Source organism: Neoarius graeffei, chromosome 6 (genome assembly GCF_027579695.1).
Source record: "Neoarius graeffei isolate fNeoGra1 chromosome 6, fNeoGra1.pri, whole genome shotgun sequence".
In the NCBI taxonomy this organism is placed as follows: Eukaryota; Metazoa; Chordata; class Actinopteri; order Siluriformes; family Ariidae; genus Neoarius; species Neoarius graeffei.
This window is the reverse complement of record NC_083574.1, coordinates 84328972-84350442: the sequence shown is the minus strand read 5'-3', so window position 1 is coordinate 84350442 and position 21471 is coordinate 84328972. Positions and strand designations below refer to the sequence as shown.

At 41.3% G+C, this 21471-nt stretch overlaps 1 protein-coding gene across 1 annotated transcript in view; it reads right to left on the bottom strand.

Annotated features, from left to right (window-relative positions):
* Positions 1-17173: 17173 nt before the first annotated feature.
* Positions 17174-21471, bottom strand: part of clmpb (CXADR like membrane protein b) — a 283130-nt gene continuing 278832 nt past the window's right edge. The window contains exon 7 of the mRNA XM_060924118.1: positions 17174-18569. Within this exon, the coding sequence (XP_060780101.1) occupies positions 18257-18569 (313 nt within the window). The 3' untranslated portion in view covers positions 17174-18256. The remainder of the gene's footprint in view (positions 18570-21471) is intronic.

Sequence of the window (21471 nt, the reverse complement as noted above, 5' to 3'; positions counted from 1 at the left end):
ATAAAAGACACCTGTCCTCAACCTCAAACAGTCACCCTCCAAACTCCACTATGGCCAAGACCAAAGAGCTGTCAAAGGACACCAGAAACAAAATTGTAGACCTGCACCAGGCTGGGAAGACTGAATCTGCAATAGGTAAGCAGTTTGGTGTGAAGAAATCAACTGTGGGAGCAATTATTAGAAAATGGAAGACATACAAGACCAATGATAATCTCCCTCGATCTGGGGCTCCACGCAAGATCTCACCCCGTGGGGTCAAAATGATCACAAGAACGGTGAGCAAAAATCCCAGAACCACATGGGAGGACCTAGTGAATGACCTGCAGAGAGCTGGGACCAAAGTAACAAAGGCTACCATCAGTAACACACTACGCCGCCAGGGACTCAAATCCTGCAGTGCCAGACGTGTCCCCCTGCTTAAGCCAGTACATGTCCAGGCCCGTCTGAAGTTTACTAGAGAGCATTTGGATGATCCAGAAGAGGATTGGGAGAATGTCATATGGTCAGATGAAACCAAAATAGAACGTTTTGGTAAAAACTCAACTTGTCGTGTTTGGAGGAGAAAGAATGCTAAGTTGCATCCAAAGAACACCATACCTACTGTGAAGCATGGGGGTGGAAACATCATGCTTTGGGGCTGTTTTTCTGCAAAAGGACCAGGACGACCGATCCGTGTAAAGGAAAGAATGAATGGGGCCATGTATCGTGAGATTTTGAGTGAAAACCTCCTTCCATCAGCAAGGGCACTGAAGATGAAACGTGGCTGGGTCTTTCAGCATGACAATGATCCCAAACACACCGCCCGGGCAATGAAGGAGTGGCTTCGTAAGAAGCATTTCAAGGTCCTGGAGTGGCCTAGCCAGTCTCCAGATCTCAACCCCATAGAAAATCTTTGGAGGGAGTTGAAAGTCCGTGTTGCCCAGCGACAGCCCCAAAACATCACTGCTCTAGAGGAGATCTGCATGGAGGAATGGGCCAAAATACCAGCAACAGTGTGTGAAAACCTTGTGAAGACTTACAGAAAACATTTGACCTCTGTCATTGCCAACAAAGGGTATATAACAAAGTATTGAGATGAACTTTTGTTATTGACCAAATACTTATTTTCCACCATAATTTGCAAATAAATTCTTTAAAAATCAGACAATGTGATTTTCTGGATTTTTTTTTCTCATTTTGTCTCTCATAGTTGAAGTGTACCTATGATGAAAATTACAGGCCTCTCTCATCTTTTTAAGTGGGAGAACTTGCACAGTTGGTGACTGACTAAATACTTTTTTGCCCCACTGTATGTCCAAAATGGTCCACAAACTCAAGCTTCTGCCCTGGCTATCTCAGTCCCCTGACCTGAAAGCCTGAAGAGGAGACAGAGAGCACAAGAGAGGGCCTCAGACCCTGAATGATCTGGAGAGATTGTGTAAAGAGGAATGGTCTCAGATGTTCTGTTCTATATCTCCAACCTTATAAAATGTTATTGGAGAGACTCAGTGTTGTTTACTTGGCAAAGGAGGTTGTACACAATATAAAATGCAGAGGTGCCAATAATAGTGGCACATGTTTTTCTTGAAAATAATTATTTCTTCATGAGGGGTTTGTTTTTCTCTGAATACATTTTTCAGTTAAAGGTTGATTTTATTCTCATCTTTTCTCACTGTGAGATGAAGCAACTTCACCAAAAGGCGGATTTTTTTCAAACCCTTTTTACTAATCTTTACAATGAGCGCCAATAATACATGTAGAATGAAATAAACAGGCTAAAATGACATGAAGCAAAGTACCTTGTTGAATATTTTATTTGCAAACAAAGTAGTAATATTTCAGAATCCGTAAAAAATATACATTTTTAAACTTGTGACAGCTATACCATATTTACAAGAATGGATTGCCTTTAAAACAAATGTACTGGTCTGGAGAGAAAAAAAAAAGCTACAGCTGAGAAAAGTGGGAGCATTTTAATGACCATGACGTCTACTCTGCCTCTTCAACAGTCTGCATGAAGTCTGTAATGAAGAAAGAAACCCAGAGAGAGAGAGAGAGAGAGAGAGACGATGACGACAACTTTGTGTGACACATTTACATTTAAAGGGACTCTGTAGAATACAGCTGGAAACACCAAAGCAAAGCAAACCCAATATCTGCTCCATAGACCATCCATTTCCTTCATCTTCCTTTTAAGACACGGTGCTTTTTAAAAAAAAAAATTAATTCTTCGTATAACAGCATTACAAGTTCCACTGCTTTGGATGGATCAGGGGAACCAATTCTTTTTCTCTATCCATGCATAGTGAAGAGCCACATCCTTCCCGAGGTGACACTGTTAATATTGCATGGGCAATAGACTCAACATGGTGGATCTAGAGGAGTAGACCTACATAAATAATCCTGCTATTCCTTGGCTAGCAATAGTTGGTGATGGAGTGTTCTATGGTATTACGAACAGCGTGGTTTTGCGGATGATCAAGCTATATCAACAACGGGAAGGCACAATCACATGGTGTGATGGTGTCACAAGAAAAACTCTACCGAAGGCCAGAGGTGGACAGTAATTAATTACATTTACTTGCGTACTGTACTTAAGTAGACTTTTTGAGTATCTGTACTTTACTTGAGTATTGGTTTTTTTTGGAAACTTGACTTTAACTTCACTACATTTGAAAGACAAATATCGTACTTTTCACTCCACTACATTTCTATCAAGGTCCTCGTTACGATGAAGCAGCTTTGAAAGTGAATTTTTTTTCTTTTCTTTTCTCAAACGTGATTGGTTTTTCGCAGGTGACACTGAGACAGCCGATCAGTAATCACTAGGGTCACGTCACGTCCATAGACTGTATAAAATCAAGTTCAATGATTTCTCAGCTGCGTTATTTAAACACGATAAGTTGATGGCAGAATGGAAGGAGGCAGTTCTTCTGGGGAATGCACGCACCCACAGCTATAGCTAGAACCCATGTTTCAGTTTTCTGAAAGGATTAAATATACGTTTCATTTTAAATGTTTGCCTAAAATGAACCACATCACCGCCGACAAAAACTCGACGTCCAACCTGCAGGAGCATACTGAGGTATATAAATGTTTTATTCCAAGAGAAAGCTTGCAACGAAGTTGTCTGTGCTTTTAGAGCTAGCGATAACGTTGCAATAGCTATGCAGTCTGGTTAGTCAAATGACTTTCTATGGATTTGCCCGCCAAGTTGCCATCGCCTTGTCCACGGCTAACGTTAACACATAGCTAGTTAACTTGGACACTGTTAGTTAGCATGTAAACAGAGTTACGCTAACATGAATAATGTTAACTTATCTGAAGTCCTTTCAGAAATATGTTTTAGCATAATCTTGCCAAATAAACAGAATGTAGAAATATTTCTTTTCTAGTAGCGTTAGCTACCCGATATGATTTCGAGTTTGAAAAGAGTTTGCTAGCATGTCAGGTGGAGTTTCACTGACTAGCTAGCTTAATGTTAAACCACCATGATGGCACAGCATGCGTTCATTTTGTGAATTCACATTTCCGTCATTAGGTTTTGTAAGCGTTGTGGCAATAATATAACAACGTGTTAACAAAAAATGTACTTTTAATACTTAAGCATTTTTAAAAGCAAGTACTTCAGTACTTTAACTTAAGTAAAAATTTGACTGGACAACTTTCACTTGTATCGGAGTAACATTTGTCCAGTGGGATCTGTACTTTGACTTAAGTAATGAAGTTGGGTATTTTGTCCACCTCTGCCGAAGGTATATGAACATATCAACCAAAAGAAAACTAATACTGCATTACCCGTCACATGGGTCAACAAGGCGCGCGTCCCTCAGTGACTAGCTAGGCTGAGGTTGGCGAAAAGTATGCTACTGGCTGTGACAGCTTGTCCCTGTCCTCCAAACCATCTGGGAATGAAAACTCTAAGCAGAAACGTGTTAACATGGAAGTGTGCTGGTTCCAATGCTTAAGAAGTATGGTTAAAGTGAATTTAATTTCCCTTAACCACACTTTTTTCCTTGTACAAAGCAACATTATGTTGATTGACCATGTGTTTTTGAACCATAGCTGATCCAAAATGCCATAAATTGATGGAAAATCAATAAGATTAGCCGATTTTCATGGAATCCACCGAGACTGATCCGGAAGATCCTGAAGGGGTGCGTGACGTTACGTGTAACAATCCAGGTATCAATTTCATTCATGTGCGCAGCAGTTATTAGACCAGTCTCGATGTGGAATCACGTTTTGGAGAGAATTCTGATAGTGATTGGGATTCTTATATGTCGGATGAAGGGGCAGATGATTATCAAGGGTATTTCAGAGTAACTGATTATCTTTTCAAGCCCCCAAGACGAGAAACTACCAGTTCACTCAGTTCAAGACAGTCCCACTCACCGCCGATAGCGCACCACCAGCCAGAGAGAATTGGAAACATAGACCAGTTTGTGGATTTTTATTCTAAGCTGGCCGCTGCAAAATATAGGGAAAATATTTACATGTACCTCAATAAATGCAGAAATATAATCTTTAAAACATACACTTATTCAGTGTAATTACTGAAAGAAAATATGAAGTGGGCGATAATAGAGGAATCGACGAACTGTCCAAATGTCAGATCAAATGTCATTTATTAAATCAATGGGTTTCTTTTTGCTCCAGTAATTTCCATGTGGTCGTTCTGGTGGTGATGAACACTTGATGAATCAGATTTATTATTAGTAGGCGACACGAAATCTGCCCACTTCGTTTGCACAAACCTCACCCGCTGTCGGTTTAGATTAGTGCCATTTCTCAGAAATTTGTGAACTGAATGTTCTGTTGTATATGGATTTGAACATCCAAACAACTCAGCGCTTTCTTTCCCATCATTATTTTTGTAAGATTCCAACAACAATATCCAATTTCAGTGAGTAAACAAGCACGGAGTCAGATAAACCATAATGACCCAGATAATAACCGGGGTTCCACACGTGACGTCATGTGAGATTAGCCCTGGGGCATGGAGGGGGTTGGAGAAGATGCAGCTCAGAGGAAGCTGAATAGAAGTTTGAGTCTTGGAAAGTATTGTCAAAACTTCAGATACACACAACATATCGGTCATGTACGTAGAGCAGGAAACACCACCTACTGTACATAAAGTTGTTATTTGCGAAACCAACGAGAAAATACTACCATGATCCATGGATATGCAAGAATTTTCAGTCTTACTATCGATGAAGCACAGAAGTTAACACAATCTAAATTGGAGTTCACCAAGCAAGTTCAGAGATGCCAACATCGACAAATGAAAGACAGTAGCATCTCCAAGCACACTGAGGTGAAGTCGAGTGAAGCAAGGTTTCCTATTAGGCTGGGGGTCTGGGGGCCATGAAATTTTAGGGAAGCTCAGAGATGCAATCTAGGCCATTCTGAGCTACTTTTTGAGGAAAATAAATGCAGGGATTACTGTAGAGTATAAACTCAATTATCCAAACTTTCTGGGGAAAAAGTTTGGCTCACTAAGAAGATGTTCAGATAAAAGGGGTTCAGATAACTGAACTTGTACTGCAATATAGTGTTTCACAGGCTTGTAGTACTTGAGTCCAGGACTTGGACTCGAATCCGATTCGTGCCTTAATTTTAAGGACTCGTGACTTGACTTGGACTTGAGCACTGATGACTCGGACTTGGACTCATGCATTAACTACATTGGGACTCGTAACTTGGAGACGAGGGCTTGGATTTTTTCTTTATTTTTTGTAACATGCCATAATAAGATATTTATATCTACATTAATTTTTGTACTAATTTCGTGCCTTGGTGCATGCATCAGATAGACTCTCGGGCACGCACCGGACAGTGCGCATGCCAAGCGGACTCTCGCACACGCACTGTAAATGACTCGCACCTGCACCGGATATCGGTGCGCAATCAGCGCACCGATATAAAAACTGTCAAAATGCACTGACTGTGCGAAGTATTGAGTTGTGTTGTTGACACTTTACCGAGCCTTATTTCCTTGTTTGGTTTCCTGATCCCTGATTTCCTGTTTCTAGTCTTTGATTCTGCCAAGTCTACGATAGCCTGTTTGTGCCTCGCTCGACCTATTGCCTGTTTCACTGTTTTACGATTTTGCCTGCCATTCTGGATTGTTTACCGTCTTCACTTGCATTAATAAACACACCTTCTGCACTTACATCCGTCTCCCAACCATTTCTGACAGAATACTTCACACTCCCTGATAAAGAGAAGCACATTCACCTGTTCATACGTCATGTTCAGGAACAAGCTAATGTTAATGGCGCTGAAACAGACACCGTCAAATGGTGCAGTTGGAGTGTTGGACTCGGATTTGACTAGGATCAATAGTGGACTCAGACTTGAAATTTTTTTTAATGACTTGGACTTGACCACTGGGGACTCGAGACTGGACTCAGACTCGAAGTTTAGTGACTCAACTATAGCACTGGTGTTTCAGTAGTGTCATCATGATCACCAACAAAAACCAGAGTAAAAGACAAAAAGATTTATGTCTAGATCTTTCAATAACAACAAAATTAATACTGTATGAGTATTTACTTCCTGAACTGTGCACCAGTCTAATACTGGACTTAACTTGGGAAAGTCAATACTGAAAGATGGCCATCCACACAACATTTAATTAAACTGACCATGTTGAAGTTATTTAGATAATCTGTTGTACTGTATGTAGCTTACTTTGCTTTCTCCAGTGTACTCCTGTTGAATGACTCTTCACTTCACACCTGACACTAGTTTGTGAGAGAAAATGAAAGTTTCAGTTCTGGAACACGATCGACGAAGACAGTTTGCTTCCAGGAAGACTATGGAATCAATTTTGTGCCAAAATGTTCATACAATACTTTTGAAATATCAAACAAAAACGACAAATCAAAATACAAAAAAAAAAAAGTCAATTGTTTTAGACTGGCAAACAAATTATTCATGTAATCGTGCAAAATATCAGTATATTACTCTTCAGAAACCTTTTATTTTTGTTCCGCGTCTTTCTCAGTTTTGTTTGACGTAATTTATTTTGGTTGCAATTCCAGCTTTCTCATTTGCGCTCCCTGACTTTTTGCTTGTAGTTTTGGCACAAACTTCACGTGTGGGTGGGCTGTCCAGGAATGCATTCCCATTGGCTAACTTGTGTTTGACTGACAGCTACGCTCAGCGATTCCCCCGGAGGCTGTTGTGGCCATTCCCTACTCGGATTCTGGCGGACTGTTTGACGAGTGACGAGTGTAATATCATAGTTGCCACTGAAGTCCACTCGATCCTTGTTTACCGTCAATGGATCGGTCACTCGTCAAACAGTCTGCCAAAATCCGAGTAGAAAATGGCTGCAACAGCCTCTGGGGGAATGGCTGAGCGTAGCTGTCAGTCAAACACAAGTTAGCCAATGGGAATGCATTCCTGGACAGCCCGCCCACACGTGAAGTTTGTGCCAAAACTGCAAGCAAAAAGTCAGGGAGCGCAAACGAGAAAGCTGGAATCGCAACCAAAATAAATTACGTCAAACAAAACTGAGAAAGACGCGGAACAAAAATAAAAGGTTTCTGAAGAGTAATAGACTGATATTTTGCACGATTACACGAATAATTTGTTTGCCAGTCTAAAAAAATTTACTTTTTTTTTTGTATTTTGATTTGTCATTTTTGTCTGATATTTCAAAAGCATTGTATGAACATTTTGGCACAAAATTGATTCCATAGAAGACGACTATGCATCACTACTGCACATTTCTGAGCACTGCATTTAACATGCGCTGTGATTGGCCAAGACCAGGAATCAGGTCACCTTTCGGCCAATCACAGCAGAGCTAACATAAGGATATGGAAATTCCTGGAATTATCCGAATCAGCGTGAACAATGACACGTGTACAGCCAGCATGCTGAAAATATCTTGATTCGATCAATGCACAGGCAAAACCAGTTGAAAAGCTTTATTATTTTCAGGTCGATGCATAGCACCGTAATTGTGCTTCAAATCCATAGCTGCTACGCCCAAATCGTGTATGTTGGCATCTCTGCAAGTCAATGATAAAACAAGTTTGCCTCATCCACATCAATGAAGTAAATGGAGGAACTCACAGGGACAGGTAGGGTCTGGGAAAACCCATCAGATATCGCTAACGTCTTGACTTAGGCTACTTTCTAACCTTGCTTTGGTGTCTTCCTGCAAATATCATACAGTGTAAGGAGTTGGTGTGATTGTTTCGGTTTGATCATGCTGTTGGGATGCTACATGCTATAGTGAAATGGACGTAATCCTAACCAATTCAGTTTTTCATCAAATAGCGGCTGTCAGAATGTCTGGGATGCTCCAGCATCGTCATCATCATCATAACAACAAGGAAGTGTGCTTACACACTCTATTGAGGTATTTCACCTGACGTCACAGGGTCACGTGACGCCCCGGTGTCTGCCATTTTGAACGTCAAACTAGCTAATGTCAACAACAGTAGCTGGTATGTTACTGTAGCAATGTTTACGTTCAGTCATTTGGATGACTGTTAAAACCTTTCAGCCTCAAGTTTTTCCTTTACTGGATTTACTAGTTTACTGAGCTAGCGTGTGTGCCGGCCGGCCGGCAGGCTAGCGCGCGCGCTAGCTCCCAGCTTGCCCGAGTGCACTAGCTCAGTAAACTAGTAAATCCAGTAAAGGAAAAACTTGAGACTGAAAGGTTTTAACAGTCATCCAAATGACTGAACGTAAACATTGCTACAGTAACATACCAGCTATGATGTTGTTGACATTAGCTAGTGCTAACAGCTAGTTGCTAATACACTGCTACAACTACACCGACCCTAATAATACAGTTCTTGGTCATTGTCTGGTAACAGCAAATTTATAACGGGCCATGTCTCAACAGACTAAGAAGTTATTTCAATGACATTTAATAACATTTTGTTTATCCTGAGGACCGAAAGTAAATGAAAATGTGAACAAACCTTAGCTGTAATAAGATGGCGACCACCGGCTCCAGGGACGACCCGCTGATGTAGGCATGTTACCCAGCCTGACACAAAATATCTGTAGGTATCCAAACTCTTATACGCTTTCAGATCAATACCTGTGTATGGTGATGGGTTTTTAACGACATAGGTATACAGATCATGTGGGCCGAAGTCAGGTAAAGACGAGGGCTTCGTGTACTTCCGTACGTCAGTGAACAATCCTGGTGGAAGCAGGTAAACGTCGTTCTCTAAGCCTGCTAACCTCAATTTTTGCAAATACCTCTCCCTCTGCTCGCCCTGTAAATGCCCTACGTCGCTGGATAGTGAAGGTGTTTTCTGTATCTCGCTCCTTTTTCTTTTATGTTTTTCGTTTGTCGCCTTCCTCGCATTCAAACTGATTCAAGCCGTGCCGTCCAAAATGGCAGCATCACATGACTTGGTCACGTGAGTGAAATACCTCAATACACATGACAGCAGAGAAACTTTTTAAAATGTTTCAATGAGCTAATAAAAGAAATTTCAAATAATTTTAAAAAAGGACAAGGGAGAACGAACCAGCGGAGTGAAAAGACACGTTTAAACCCTGCGAGTGACTATGACTACAGGTGATGAGAGACCGATGTGGATGAGAACTCCTCCTTTCACAACGTAAACAAAGATTTAGTTTTGCCATAATATATTAGGTTTGAAATATAAAGGTAGGTGGAGCATCTTTCAGTGGGATGGGAATGAAATCTTTAAACACAATTGTCTGCTTTTTTCCAGATGACTCAAACGCTAGAACTTTGCATGTATCTCAATCAGAAGAGAAGGAAAACGTAAAAAAAAAACCCTTAATATCTGCCAAATGTGAAGGGTTTTCCCAGGCTGCAGCACAAATATATACGGTAGAGGATATGACATGGTTGCGTGAAGATATGAAGTTTATCTTCGAGTGGTGAATATATTCTCTATTTTTCAACACGAGAAGATAAACTTCATATCTTCGCGCCATCATGTAATGTTCTTTATATTATATGGACACATCCACACACACACACACACAAATAAATAAAAATACGCAAGTTAATCAAAAGATTTTAATTCTGAACTGGTTCGCCATTTTGACAACGCGCCGGAAAACACTGGGAGTGATGTCATTGGAGTGAAATATCGGGAATTATTATACACACAGGACATTTTTTCAATGGAATAAAAACGTGTTCTATTCCCTTCTAGCGGGTTTCATTCATTTGGTTTGATAGCATGCAATATTGTTAGCATATCGCTTATCCTACATGTATTACATCACTCTACCCAATGGAGAATGAGTGTTGAATACGGTTTACGATATTGCATGGTTGTCAAGACGACATGATGCCACACGTCGGAGACGTAAAACTTCTGCGCTAGCGAGTGACTGACAATTTGTAAACAAACATGGCCGCCAAGTTTGCTTTGTTAAATACGAAAGATTTTGAGAGAATTTTGAAAGAGAAAGATGCGTTGAACACCTGAAAGGAATGTGCATAATAATAATAATGACTGGCTTTTTTTCATGGTCTATCAGATATATTCCATTCAGCTACTCATTTTTGACTTGTTCAATATCATGCCAGCTAATTGGAATATATCTGATAGACCACTCAACGCCAGCCAACGTTATTTAAATATAATTCGTAAGAAAAATGCGAGTCTTTCAACACGAGAAGATGAACTTCATATCTTCAAGCCAACGTGATTTTCTTTTTATTATATCAACACATTCATGAACAAAAAGTACCCAATTTTATCAAAACAGTTCATTGATTTCCTCACAAGTGACATCAAATCAAATCCTTTCCCACGCCACGTGGCGCATAGGGTGGCGCCGATCTCCATTTCTCCAGCGTGCTTTGCCAGATGGCAGTAAGTACCATTTTATGATGGTCTTTGGTACGACCCAACCATGAGTAGAACTCACAATCTTGAGGCAGACATGCTAACCACAAGGCCGACTTGCAGTTTCACAAATTACATATAGGGGTTTACTGTATATCACAGTTTTGGTTCTCCGTGTCCCGGATGTAGCTCGTATGAAAACTACGAGTGGCATATTTCCCAGTAAAACACTCGTGTCTAGATAATACATTTAGATTAATTAATTTAGCAGGTACAGTCCTTTTATCTAAACTGCCTCAGAATCCGCTGAGTAGTTGAGCGGAAAAAGTGAAAAAGTTTCAACCGTGACAGTCTTTGGACTGTATTTTAACTCACAAACGGAGATGTAAATCATGGCCCAGTTCGGACATGCATTAATATGGTACACTACATCTAAATCGTAGAATTAGTGACCACCTCACTTTGGGGGGGAAAAAAAAAAGATTATCATTGTTGTGTCCTTTTAAACACCCAACTGGCCCCATCGCATGATGGTATCAAATATGATTTTAAAGACCACTCGAGCCATTTTGGAGTTCATATGACAGCTCCTGGTGCTAGAAAGAGTGGGAGAGTGTGAAAATGTGGCACCGCTGGGCACAAAAGCTCATAAACTGGCTGAAATGCCACCTGAGACCAAGAGAGTCCGATGAGAAGAACAGCTGGAGGACATGCAGCTTGTTTTCATTTCCTCAGGTCCAAGTCCTGGCGCAGAGACAGCACACACACACACACATACATCTCAGACACATGCGCGCACACACACTCATAAATGGATGATGAGCTAGGCACACAGAGAGGGACGGTGGAGATTCAGAGAAACACACACTTTGTCGTGTGGAGTGGTTTGATGTGTGGATGTGGTGTAGTAGAGTGGGGTTAAAGCCACGCAGCGCCTTGCCCGTGTGCCCCGCTGCCTCAGCTCCATCCTTCATCCTTCACCCTGCTGACAGCACATCCATCACACTTAGTGATGCCACTGCACCCAGCAACACTGCCCTGCAAGCACTTGCTTAAATTGGACGCAAGTACATGTGTATATATATATATATTAGTGCTGTCAAGCGATTAAAATATTTAATCGCGATTAATGTCACGACTGTCATAGTTAACTCGCGATTAATCGCAATTTAATCGCACATTTTTGTCACATGAAAAACCATTGTAATTCTCTTACCAGCATAAAAAAGTGAATGGGCTTGCTCACCGTTCGAACTACAGGGGTACTCGGGGGATCCGAGATCCCCTGAAACAGACATGAGATCCCTTGAAAACATGATTTGGGAAATGTTGGATGGTCTCTAAAATATTGGCAAAATGATGTTTATTGGCATAGCAATCGTGTGTAACGGGAAGCATTTGCATATCCGAAGTGTTGTGTTTACATCAAAGATAAAATAAAACGATATGACAACGGCTGCTGCTGCCAGGTTGGGGACACAAACTAGTACGTAGAAAGGAAGTGTGCCAACAGTGGAGATCTGCGCGATGGAGATCCGCGCTCTGAGACAAGCGCAAGCGCAAGCACACACACCCCGAAGGGAAAAAAAGGGACCCCCCCGAAAATATCAGCATAGTTCGAACACTGGTTGTACCAATGTTTTTTTTTTTTATTGCAGAGCATAACACGTCTTGTCACAGCCACTGCAAAGTCGGGCTGGAGCCGCCAATGGGAAAACGAAACCTAAGCCGAGCACCGTGGCTCTTCGTCCCGAGGCGCAGGGCGAGCGCGCCCTGCCCACGCTGGTTCTTTGGGGGGAGGGCAGAGGACTCTGGCTGTGCGGGGCGTGGCATTACAGTCTAGCTGCTATCGTTTTTCTAAGCAAAGTCTCTGTTTCAAGTTCCTAGCAGTTTCAAAAGCTTATGAAAAACCTACATCATGTCACAGAGCGTTAATCTCGCGATAAAAAAATTATCGCTGTTAAAATTGAGTCAAGTTTTGACAGCACTAATATATATATATATATATATATATATATATATATGTGTGTGTGTGTGTGTGAGATATTTTTCAGCCAAATATGTCAAGTAAGACTGCTCTGTACGTGTGTTATACAATTCTGGAGAAAGGTTACAGGAAGATGTGAGTTCAAGTTCAGAAGAGCAATCTGCTGGATTATGTTCACAGCTCTACAGGAACGATTGCAAAATTTTAAAGATGGAGGTGGACTGATTTCAAACAGTGGTTCTCAAAATCAGGGGTCCATGATTTTTATTGTTACCTCGCCCGCGATGGAGTAAGCGGGGCGAGGTATTGTAATCAGCGCAGTGCAGTTTGTTTGTGTGTCTGACTGTTAACAATCTAGCGTCTAGATGGTTGCACTGATTGACTTCAAATTTTCAGAGTAGGTGAGCAATGGTCTGTAGATTACCTGATTAAATTTTGGCGGTAATCGGGACAAGGTGAAGGTCAAGGTCACCGGAAAGGTCAACCTTTCGGTCAAAATAACATTTTCCATGATAACTCAAAAACAGCTGCTGATAGACAAATGTTTACGATACAGGAACTCCCATATGGCCTTTCATTTGGCACCATGATCTTTGACCTTGAGTAACCTTGAAAGGTCAAACTCAAGGTCATGGATTTTCAGAGGGCTGGAACGTGAAAACGGTTGATGGTAGACAGATATTTACCATTATCAACTTATAGGAAGTGCCGTATGGGCTTTCATTTGGCACTATCAATATGGCACTCAAGGTCATGGATTTTCATAGGACTATAACTTGACAGCTGATGACTGAGAAATATTACCATTATCAACATATAGGTGGGCGGCGTGGTGGTGTAGTGGTTAGCGCTGTCGCCTCACAGCAAGAAGGTCCGGGTTCGAGCTCTGTGGCCGGCGAGGGCCTTTCTGTGTGGAGTTTGCATGTCCTCCCCATGTCCGCGTGGGTTTCCTCCGGGTGCTCCGGTTTCCCCCACAGTCCAAAGACATGCAGGTTAGGTTAACTGGTGACTCTAAATTGACCGTAGGTGTGAATGGTTGTCTGTGTCTATGTGTCAGCCCTGTGATGACCTGGTGACTTGTCCAGGGTGTACCCCGCCTTTCACCCGTAGTCAGCTGGGATAGGCTCCAGCTTGCCTGCGACCCTGTAGAAGGATAAAGCGACTAGAGATAATGAGATGAGATGAACATATAGGTGTAAAATAAGCACTGTTGGGCTGTTTTGCCTGGCAACACTTGTTATTTTTAATTTAGTAACTTAGATATGTATTTAGAAGTCATAACCCACCATAGGTAAAGTTGCTATTCTTATTATTAAGGTCTGTACAGGATTTGACTGATCCCTTGAATTGAATGGCTTTAATCCAAACATAATTCCAAACACACCAATCTTTAATAAGCACTTTATCCAGTGTCACCCAGAAGAGGACTGGTTGGGTTCTTCTCAAGATGTCTTCCTCATCCTTATTATTTATTTATTTATTTATTTATTTATTTTGCACCTCTGACTCGCTCATTAGGGACCTAAATCCACATCCGCATTCCTGTAGAGCTGCTTTGTGACAAATGTCTATCGTTAAAAGCACTACAAATGTAATTGAGTTGAAAAAAAAATGTGCAGAAGATGAGCAATCGATATGGATTATAATGAGTCTATACAGACGGTGAGATAAGGGAAGGATAAGCTGCTATTTATAACAAGGAGACTAGTTGTAGTAACTCCCAGAGTAGATTGATCTCCTAATAGTCCTTAAAAAAAGCTTTATTCATTTACAGTAGTGATGACATTTTATCTTGGTCACCGCCCAATAATGTAAAGGATATCGTGTTTGTGTGTGTGTGTGTGTGTCTGTATATATATAACTATTCATATATACAATATAAAACATTGTGTGTACTGTACACTATTTCTCGGTGAAAGGGACTGCCTTATCACCCAGCCTCGTTATCCTGTCCTCATTGTCCAGCCTGCACAGGGCCAGTGTTTACAAAAAGGTTGAATCTTGGGTCACTAGGTGCACTGGATAGATAAAGAAACTCTTAAAAGGCACACAAAATAGGCTACTTGTGTGTTCAGATGCACCTACGTGATTGTGAGGGACTCCAGGATGAAGATAATGACCGGCCCTGTGGCAGTGCTGTTCAGAGGAACTGAGGAGTTGCTGATACAAAGAGGCAGCTGTCCTGATGCAACAGGCCCTAGAGGAAAACCTTGATGCATACCGGTGCTGTAGATAAGTTCCTGTTGCTGTGATCTCTTATCCACAACAGTGTGATGTCGTTATATTCAGTTATTTGTGCCTCAAGTGCTAGAATAGTACTATTGGATATTCTAGGAAGGAAACAAAATACAAGCAATGGCTACATTTGGTTAAACACATTTAGGAATATTCCACTTTGATTGGTCGTATTTCAGATTTTCCAGATTTCTTAGAAGAGTAATTTTGTAAATAAGGCAAAATAAAGTGATGAGAGGAAAAGAAATGTTGTAAGCATGAGTGCAGGACAGCTTTGGGTAGCAAGAGTGGATAACATCATCCGTAAGTGTAAAACTGCAAAACAATAAGGTTGTGTACCTGGATACAACAACCCCAATTCCAAAAAAGTTGGGACACTGTGTAAACTGTAAATAAAAACAGAATGCAGTAATTTGCAAACCATGGAAACCTGATGTTTCGTTGAAAATAGTACAATGACAACATAACAAATGTTGAAATTGAGAGATTTGATTGTTTTTTGAAAATTATATGCTCATTTTGAATTTGATGTCAGCAACATGTTTCAGAAAAGTTGGGACAGGGGCATATTTACCACTGTGTTGCATCACCTCTACTTTTAACAACACTCTGTAAACGTTTGGGGACTGAGGAGACCAATTGCTATAGTTTTGAAAGTGAAATGTTGTCCCATTCTTGCCTGAGATACAATTTCAGTTACTCAACAGTTCAGGGTTTCCTTTGTCGTATTTTACGCTTCATAATGCGCCAAATGTTTTAAATGGGAGACAGGTCTGGACTGCAGGCAGGCCAGTTTAGCACTCAGACTCTTTTACTACAGAGCCATGCAGTTTTAATATGTGCAGAAAGTGGTTTGGCATTGTCTTGCTGAAAGAAGGAAGACCTTCCCTAGAAAAGATTTTGTCTGGATGGCAGTATATTACTCTGAAACATGTATAGATCATTCAGCATTAATGATGCCTTCCCAGATGTACAAGCTACCCATGTCATGTGCACTAATGCACCATCATACCATCACAGATGCTGGCTTTTGAACTGTGTACTGAGAACAAGCCGGATGGTCCCTCTCCTCTTCAACCTGGAGGACGTGGTGTCCATGATTTCTAAAATTTTGATTCGTCAGACCTCGGGACAAGTTTCCACATCGCCTCAGTCCATCATAAAAGAGCTCAGGCCCAGAGAAGGTGGCGGTGTTTCTGGATATTGTTTATTTCTGGTTTTAACTTGCATTTGTGGATGCAGTGTTTTCACAGACGATGGTTTTCTGAAGTGTTCCTGAGCCCATACACTGATTTCCACTACAGATACTTGTCTGCTTTTAATGCAGTGTGACCTGAGGGCCTGAAGATCACAGGCATCCAATGTCAGTTTTCAGCCTTGTCTCTTGCATACAGAGATTTCTCCAGATTCTCTGAATCTTTTAATGATATTATGGACCAGAGATGATGTGATCACCAAATTCTTCGCAATTTGACATTGAGGAACGTTATTCTTAAATTGCTGCATTGTTTGCCCATGCAGTCTTTCACAGAGCGGTGAACCCATCCCCATCTTTACTTCTGAGAGACTCCGCCTCTCTGGGATGCTCTTTTTATACCCAATCGTGTTAATGATCTGTTGCCAATGAACATAATTGATTATTTTTTTTTAGCATTACACAATTTTTCAGTCTTTTGTTGCCCGATCCCAACTTTTTTGAAACGTGTTGCTGACATCAAATTTGAAGTAAGTATATCTCATCTCATCTCATTATCTCTAGCCACTTTATCCTGTTCTACAGGGTCGCAGGCAAGCTGGAGCCTATCCCAGCTGACTACGGGCGAAAGGTGGGGTACACCCTGGACAAGTCGCCAGGTCATCACAGGGCTGACACATAGACACAGACAACCATTCACACTCACATTCACACCTACGGTCAATTTAGAGTCACCAGTTAACCTAACCTGCATGTCTTTGGACTGTGGGGGAAACCGGAGCACCCGGAGGAAACCCACGCGGACACGGGGAGAACATGCAAACTCCGCACAGAAAGGCCCCCGCCGGCCACGGGGCTCGAACCCGGACCTTCTTGCTGTGAGGCGACAGCGCTAACCACTACACCACCGTGCCGCCCTGAAGTAAGTATATATTTTTCAAAAAAAATCTCAGTTTCAACATTTGATATGTTGCCTTTGAATGGTTTTCAATGAAATATAGGGTTTCCATGATTTGCAAATCTTCACATTCTGTTTTCATGAATGTTTTACACAACGTCCCAACTTTTTTAGTAGATGTAAATAATAATAATCATGAAAATTCAGTAACCATTTTATCCTGGTCAGGGTCATGGCAGATTAAGAGCCTGTCCTGGGAACACTGAGTGTGAGGCTCCTGGATGGGACGCCAGTCCAAGCAGGACACCATCCATGCATTACATATGAAATAAATGAATTTGTCCAACAGTGTTGTATGTTAAACATATAAATAGTAACTGAACAGTAATGGAATAACTGCCAAATATTATTTGGCAGTTACTCCTTTTGGTTTTACCAAAAGTAAATTATTTGGTTACTCCTTTTCATTAATGCATGTGATATCCATCCACGTCTTTATGTCCTGGACTGTCCATGTCGTCACTGGAAATGCTTCTAATCCCACAAGATCCAACTTCCTGCACTGCATTCTGGGAATTAGCAGAATTTTGATTGTCTCCTCATCATTTTCAGTGATTCTTCAAGGAAAAGCTGAGTGACCTGATATCTCCGGTCTTTTCTACGAGACGAGTGTCATCTGTTGTTTCGTTGTTTTCTTTCTTCATTTTTCCACACGTCATCCCTGATATTTCATAAACTCAGTTTGCCCTGGATTTCTCTGCCCTTTCACTTTCAATAAATAAATAAAGTGTCACTCGGGGCAAATCTTTCCACCTCGTCACTCAATATGCCTCAAAAGTAAAAAAAGAAAAAAAAAAGGAACAATAAAATGATAAAAATAACATAAGGTAACTTCAGACAGGCAGAGAGTGCAAGATGAGATGGAGAAAGAGCAATATGGGGTGACAGGGAAATGTTTTGTACAGTTCAGCAGCGGGCAAGCACTTAACATTTTTCATGTATGCATTCATTTAGATTTTAGTTTTTAAAGTATGAATTCTTCTTATGCTTGTTTTTTCTCTTGTAATTTTTTTCCACGGTAGTTGCATGAGCTGAGTCAGCGTGTACTTCCTGTCCAGGGATGTTGCTGGATCTTTTACTTTCCCCTACACAGTCTGAAAGGCTTTGCTCTGCGGTGGCATCAGGACCCCTATGGTGGGCACAGCCAGGCCCACCGGTGGATTAGGCACCCTGAATTTGGGGGTGGTGGGCGGTTCTGGGGAGGACTGCAGGAACTCTGGGGGTTGTCCGTTCTCCTTGAGGGTGCAGACGGCTGGGGGCCGGGGTCGCTGGCTACGGGGCGCGGTGCTGTGCACCATGGACTGGGTGGACGAGGCACCAGAACGAGAGCTGCCAGAGCGAGAGGACGACAGCGAGTTGGGTTTGACGAGCTTGGCTTTGGGAGCCTCTGCATCCTCCCTGTATCAACAAATGACACAGATTTGAGTCACATACTTACACAAGAGTGTAACAGTGATACAGTATTTTCAGCTGGTGTAACAGGGTCAGGCGAGGAAATTTTCACACAGGTGTATTGGTGACACACTGAAAGGAGGGGTGGACAAATAATAAATTAATTCGCTCATCTACTGGACAAGTGAAAGCTCACCTGGAAGCCTGATGAACGAAGCTAAAAAGCAGTAGCAGCAGTATCATACTTAAAGATTAGGGAAAATAGACATTGCTTATCGAACTGCAATCTTTATTCTCTCCTGATAACATCTCTGTTGAAATACAGTACTGTGCAAAAGTCTAAGGCACCCTATTTGCTTTTCAAACAAACTTTGTTATAGATTTCTATTTGATGACTTCTACATTATTGAGGCCCACTTTACACGGGGACGGTCTGAAACAAAAACGCAAAAGTCTGTTTTCGTTCTCACTTTTTTCCGCGTCTACACGACCGTTTTCAAGGAGGAAATCTGCGTCTATACGGTGACGCATAAATGTCTCCGCTATGTCTGCACGCATGTGCAACGTCTTCCGTCTTGTCTGATCTGCACATCTGCGCCGCTGTTCTGTAAAGTTATCCTACCTCTTGGATTTGTCCTACCAAGCCTACTGCGCATGCGCGAAATCCAGGAGGGTAGGAAAATTCAACAGTAGTTTTGTCCCACCGATCAGCTGGGCTGATAGAAAATCGGTGAGAATTTCACGCATTTGCCGATTTTTATGTTTTGTGCGTATTGGTCGAGTCTTTGGCCGAGTCAAATAATTTGTAATGACTTGTTTTGAATAATAAAACGGTCTGTATGCGAACTTGCTAGGATAACTTTACAGAACACCGGTCCGGCTGAGGTACTGTAGTGCTCGAGGGAGGAGCAGGAGCAAACCGAAACTCTTTTAATCTGCCTTTATTAAGTAACACTCACTCTTGTTTCGGTGAAGAAGAGAAAAGGCAGTGTCCATCTCAGCAAAATAAATCCGTTCGGCTGCTAGTTTTGTTTTCAGTCTCGGGTTTATGGTTTCACGAGCGGCTTGAATAGGCGGCGTGCGTGTGTGTGTGTAACTTGGCGACACCAAACTGAGGCGCTCCAGCTGGGCGGGTGAGCAGGAAAACACATCGACTGCATTAAAACACAGAGCAGCTTGAAGGTCCGTTGGATCGATGTAATCAGACATGCTCTTACTTTTTTACTTACTTTCTTACTTCCCGGGCTGGCATGTACAGTATATGATATATGTATGACGTAAACGCGTACCCGACGTGAGCAGATCCGAGCAGAGTTTCGCGTATTGGGTAGTTTAGACGGATATGCAACGGGGGCTGTTTTTAACTTATCCACTCTGGAAGGCGTTTTCAATTTTATCCATTTTTCAGCCTCGGAAACGCCATCCCCGTGTAGACGAAAGGCACTTCCGATAAAATATTTAGTCGTTTTTACCAGACAGCGTCCTCGTGTAAACGGGCCCTGAGTCAGTACGTCACAAAAACATTTTAGAGTTCCAAACGTTTGTTTTGTTACAGGGAAAAAAATATTGGATCTGAGCAGTATATTCCATAAAAGAGCACTTTTCAGATTAAAAACGAAAACATAATGAAGGCTACTGGGTTTTGGTGCAAAATGAAGACGCAAGTGTGACAGTCAAAGTGTCCAGAAGAACTGTGGGTGGTTCTGGAAGATGCTCAGTAAAACCTACAGCTCATTTCCGCATAAAACTGCACTCACATTACTATTTTTTTTAAAGCAAAGGGAATTGCGTCTCACACCAAATATCGACTTTGTTTCATTTATTATGGCTTAATGCTTACTATTTATAGCATTTTTTATGTTGGAACATTTAATTTCATTATTTTAAAGCCATTTTTACAGCATTTCTTTACATGTGCCTAAGACTTTTGCAGCAAGTGGCAGGATTAAAAAAAAGTTGCACTCACTGTAAAAAATGATTTGATGTTATAACTTAAAAAAGTTAGTGACCAGGCTGCAGTAAAATTTTGAGTTCACTGAAATTAATATATTCAGTTAACACAACGAGGCAAACAGTTTAACTTACTACAGTGGTGCTTGAAAGTTTGTGAACCCTTTAGAATTGTCTATATTAAGCATAAATATGACCTAAAACATCATCAGATTTTCACACAAGTCCTAAAAATAGATAAAGAGAACCCAGTTAAACAAATGAGACAAAAATATTATACTTGGTCATTTATTTATTGAGCAAAATGATCCAATATTACATATCTGTGAGTGGCAAAAGTATGTGAACCTCTAGGATTTGCAGTTAATTTGAAGGTGAAATTAGAGTCAGCTGTTTTCAATCAATGGGATGATGATCAGGTGTGAGTGGGCACCCTGTTTTATTTAAAGAACAGGGATCTATCAAAGTCTGATCTTCACAACACATGTTTGTGGAAGTGTATGATGGCACAAACAAAGGAGATTTCTGAGGACCTCAGAAAAAGCGTTGTTGATGCTCATCAGGCTGGAAAAGGTTACAAAACCATCTCTAAAGAGTTTGGACTCCACCAATCCACAGTCAGACAGATTGTGTACAAATGGAGGAAATTCAAGACCATTGTTACTCTCCCCAGGAGTGGTCGACCAACAAAGATCACTCCAAGAGCAAGGCGTGTAATAGTCGGCGAGGTCACAAAGGACCCCAGGGTAACTTCTAAGCAACTGAAGGCCTCTCTCACATTGGCTAATGTTAAAGGATATGGGACGTGAAACATAAAAGCACGCTATATCAGTTTCTTTCCATTAAAAATATGAATTAATTCCATCAACAAATACAAAATCATCTATTAATTTCAGCAAAATCATTATATTCGTGATGATTACATGGCATTTCTGCTCGACTTCCGATATGCATTTTT